At 39.3% G+C, this 5,154-nt stretch overlaps 1 protein-coding gene across 1 annotated transcript; it reads left to right on the forward strand.

Moving 5' to 3' along the window:
• Window positions 412–4,211, forward strand: LOC104763183. Its single transcript, XM_010486592.1, has 4 exons — window positions 412–446; window positions 813–2,925; window positions 3,046–3,686; window positions 3,767–4,211. The coding sequence occupies exons 1-4, from the start codon at window positions 412–414 to the stop codon at window positions 4,209–4,211; spliced, it is 3,234 nt and encodes a 1,077-aa protein (XP_010484894.1).

Consider the following 5,154-nt stretch of genomic DNA (forward strand, 5'->3'; position numbering starts at 1 on the left):
TTTTTTTTTTTTTTTTTTTTTTTTGATCAACCAAACTCTTATATTGCAAAAAAAGACGTTTCACATACAAGAGAGAAAAAGAACATTTTTAGCTAGAGTATCGGCATACCAATTATGCTCTCCAGGGATAAAGGAGAACGAGCAAAACGAAAACTCTTATATCATAAGGATGTGTCTATAAATCAGAATCCTAACAAAGTATGGAAATGACGTCGAAGCCTTTCAGATTGATTCTCTATCACTTCTTCACTATAATTATATAATAACAGAGTAAGTAAATAAATAAATAAAAGTAAACCAAACGTTAAAATAATTGTGTAACGTGCATGTTCTATGTATTAATCTCTTGTTGGTGAGGAAAGAAATTTATTTTTGACTTCTGATACGTGGAGACATATACTGGGATTAAAAATGTCGTCTGTATTGAGTTATATTGGAGTTGGGCTGTATTATACTGGGACCTTGTTAGTCGGTTTATTAGATTGTATTAGGTTATATGAATATCTCTTGGACAAAGATGTATATAAGGCGTGAGCCGTCGAACATAATAAACAAGAAACCCTTTTACAACTACTAAGGCTTCTTGACATGGTATCAGAGCAATAACCAACATTTCTAAAAGTTATTGTTTGATTTTCTGGATTTATCTTTACTGCTTCCAGATCTCTGTATTTTCTTCTTTTCATTTATTGACCTACAATACAACTCTCTTTCTTAGTTGTTCTTCTTCTTAAGCGATGGCTACTTCTGATTCAAACACAACATCAACTTCCTCTGCTTTGACTGATTACAAACCCTTCACGTGTTGAAAGTCGTCATACAATTTCACCATATGACTTATCTTCTGGTGATAATCCTGGAACTTTGATCTCCAAGCCACTATTGTGTGGTCCTAACTACGATGAGTGGGATGCCAACCTTTGCTTGGCATTAAAGGCAAGGAAAAAGTTTGGTTTTGCTGATGGTACTATACCTCAGCCAACCGAAACATCACCAGACTTTGAAGATTGGGTCGCAAACAACGCACTAGTTGTTTCCTGGATCAAGCTTACTATTGATGAAAATTTATCTTCATCTCTTTCTCACACCGATGACTCTCATGAGCTTTGGGAACATATCCAAAAGCGATTTGGTGTGAAGAATGGACAGCGTGTTCAACGTCTTAAGATGGACTTAGCAAACTGTCGTCAAAAAGGACTTGCCATAGAAGCTCACTACGGCAAGCTTACTCAACTGTGGCGCAACTTGGCTGACTACCAAAGAGCCAAGACAATGGAGGAAGTTCGTAGAGAGCGAGAAGAGGACAAGCTTCACCAATTCTTGATGGGCTTGGATGAAACGGTGTACGGTTCCGTCAAGTCTTCTTTACTCTCACGGGTTCCTCTGCCCAGTCTTGAGGAACCTTACAACACAGTGTCTCAAGATGAGGAATCAAAACTACTGAGTCGTTTACATGATGAGAGGACAGATGGTGTGAGTTTTTCTGTTCAGATAGCCTCTCGGCCTCCTCGTAGTTTTCTCGAAAACAGAGGTTCTTCTGTCACATGTTTAGACTGTGGTCGAGTTGGGCATCTCGCTGAAAACTGTTTTCAGCTTATTGGCTATCCACATTGGTGGCCGGATAAGACTAAGCTTAAAAGTGGGAATAATTTCTCCAAAGGAAATTCATCGGGTAATGTCACAGGTCGTGGTCCTCATACTACTGCTATCGGATCAATGCGAAGCAAACGCTCGGATGCTGCTCATGTTAATCATGTCGCTGCATCAACCAGTGGTTTCACTTCTGGTTTTGGTATTACCGCTTCTTCTTTGCCTGTGCAACAAGCACCTCTAACTGTTTCAGATCGTGTTGGTATAAGTGGTCTTACTAACGATCAATGGAAGCTTTTAGTTCATATGCTTGAAGAACGAAAAGCTCCCCCTACTGAGCGGCTATCTGGTAAGGTTTTCATTGAATCTTGGATAATTGATACTGGTGCATCTAATCATATGACAGGAACACTTGAGTTTTTGTTTGATATATGTGATATGGCACCAGTCTTAATTAAACTACCGGACGGTCGTTTCACTACCGCTACTAAACATGGTCGTGTTTCATTTGGCACCGAACTTAATCTTCAATACGTCTATTTTGTTGATGGACTTCAATGTCATCTTATTTCAGTCTCGCAGCTCACTCGTGATCGGCTTTGTGTTGTTCAGGACCGCATTACCAAGATGCTGATTGGAGTCGGTAAACAACAAAATGGGCTGTATTTCTTTAGAGGCTTGGACGTTGCAGCAGCTTACAAGGTCGACTCGGTGTCTGTTGATGTCATGCATTGTCGGTTGGGTCATCCATCTTCTACATCCATGGAAATGTTGCAGTTTTCTGATTTAAGTAGTTCTAGTGGTTTTGATTCTCAAAGTTGTGACGTTTGTATTCGTGCAAGACAAACACATGATTCTTTTCCTTTGAGTAATAATAAGACGAGTTTCCCATTTGAACTCATACATTGTGATCTTTGGGGTCCTTACCGGACGACTGCTCTTTGTGGGTCTCGATATTTTCTTACTATTCTCGATGACTACTCTCGTGTTGTATGGATTTACCTTCTCCCTTCTAAGAGTGATGCCCCCCACCATTTTAAGAATTTTCTTAAATTAGTTGAGACACAATTTTCAGCTCATGTGAAAACAGTTCATAGTGACAATGGTTCTGAATTTGTATGTCTTTCCAATTTCTTTACGGAAAAAGGGATCATTCATGAGACATCATGTGTTGGGACTCCTCAGCAAAACCGTCATGTTAAACGCAAGAGTCGCCATATTTTGAATGTCGCTAGAGCTCTAATGTTTCATGCACATCTTCCACTCAAATTTTGGGGCTATTGTGCTCTCACAGCTGGTTATCTCATAAATCGTACTCCAACACATTGCTTAACGGCAAACCTCCCATCAAGCTGATATATAAACATCCGTCTCCATAACCAGAAACATGGCGGTGATAAATTTGCTACTCGTAGTACGAAATCAGTTTTTCTTGGTTACCCGTTTAATAAAAAGGGCTGGCGAGTTTACAATATCGAGACAGGGGTTGTCTCTGTATCACGCAACGTGATCTTCAATGAACTGGAGTTTCCTTTTGCTGTGTCTCCTTCCTTCCCCGACTTGGCATCTGCAGACACACCTCCTCATCTTGTTCTTGATGATGAATTTTTACCAGTACCGCCGTCTTTGTCTAGAGATGGTTTGCCATTTCCCATTTTGAGACCGAACGATCCGGTTTCTGAGACTCACGATTTGTCTGCTCCGTATACTCCCTCGCTTACTCCGTCGTCACTAAATACCTCTGATCCTACATCTCTTGACTCAGTCGATTCACAACTCGACAGTGTGTCTTCTTCGTCTCTAGGGCTACCCGAGCTTTTAGGCAGAGGTCATCGAAATAAATTGCCCTCTGTGCTTCTTAAAGACTATGTTGTTCCTCCTCTTCATAGTTATTCTCTTGTTTTGTCCTCTGCTGTTTTACCAGCCCCAGTCATCTCAGCTCCTTTGGAACTTTTGGTTGTTGCACCTGGCTCTTTTGAGTCGCTTCCCGGTGGTAAGCGTAAAAAGAAATCTCCAACTACGCTGGCTGATTATGCTTTAACCGTTCTCGCCAACCCTTATCCATCGACTACTCCTTATCCCATGGATAATTACTTGTCTAGTGCAATTTTTTCTGAGAACTATCAAGCATTTCTTTTTGCAATTACTGCTGGAACTGAACCAAAATCTTTCATAGAGGCGATTTTGACGAAAATTGGCGGTTTGCTATACAAGATGAGATCACTACTTGTGAGGATACAGGAACAAGGACTCCTGACGATCTTCCCCCAGGGAAGAAAGCTCTTGGTTGTATGTGGGTTTTTCGTCTCAAGTTTAATGCAGATGGTACTCTTCAAAGGTACAAGGCACGACTTGTAGTTCTTGGCAATCATCAAAGTGAGGGTCTTGACTATAACGAAACTTTTACTCCCGTTGCTAAAATGGTCACAGTTCGTATTTTCCTTCAACAAGTGGCATCTTTCAATTGGGAGGTTCATCAAATGGATGTTCATAATGCTTTTCTTCATGGTGATCTTGATGAAGAGGTTTATATGAAATTTCCACCAGGCTTTCAGTCCAGTAATCCCAATAAGGTACTTCGTCTGCGTAAATCTCTTTATGGTCTTAAACAAGCTCTCTGATGTTGGTATGCCAAACTGATCATTCCCTCTTTATATTCAAAAATAGGGTCACTCGTCTTCATGTTCTTGTGTATGTAGATGACTTGATTATCACGAGAAGCTCGATTCATGTTGTCAACGAGTTCAAAGATTATTTCTCCTATTTTCACATGAAGGATCTTGGTGTGCTGCGTTATTTTCTGGGTATTGAGGTTGCGCGTAGTCCGTCTAGTATCTATTTATGTCAGCGGAAATATGCTCTTGATATCATTTCTGAAACAGGTCTTATGGGTGTTGATATATCATGGTTTTTGTGGTTTTCAACCATGATATAAGGAGTCTTTTAGTTTGTTTTCTAGGATGTTTTTGAGTCTTTACAGGTTTTCTAGGATTTTGGCATGAAAGGAGCAAAATGTAGCAATTAGAAGAGATTTTGGAGCATTTAATCAAAGAAGTCAATTTGGAGTCGGATCAGAGTTGGAGCATCGACCGACACCTATGGAGCATCAATCGACACCCATGTCTATCCGACGAGAGAGAAGCAATTGGAAGTTTTATAATTTTACCCAAAGTTTTCCTAAATTGCAACACAAGTCTCTGACGTGTTTAAGGACATATATATAGTGTTTTGGGTTTTGTAAACCCTTAAGTTTTATTCTAGCAAGTTTTATTTTTCTGCAACCCTGTGAAATTTTGAGAGCTTTTGGGAGAGAGAGATCTGAACTAATTTGAGAGAAGAATTCTTAAACTCCTTCCTTACAAAGAGATTTGGATTTTCTGGTTTTAAATTTAGATAATATTTCCAGTGAGAACTGATTTATTTTACAAAAGAGTTTAGAGTTCTAGATCTGATTTTAATTGCTTGAATCCTATTTAATTATTGATTTAATATTTTGTAATTTCCTGAAAAATTCCATGGACCTAGCTTTTTGATCTCTTGAATTTACAACAGTTTAATTTAATA

Source organism: Camelina sativa, chromosome 18 (genome assembly GCF_000633955.1).
Source record: "Camelina sativa cultivar DH55 chromosome 18, Cs, whole genome shotgun sequence".
Taxonomy (NCBI): domain Eukaryota; kingdom Viridiplantae; phylum Streptophyta; class Magnoliopsida; order Brassicales; family Brassicaceae; genus Camelina; species Camelina sativa.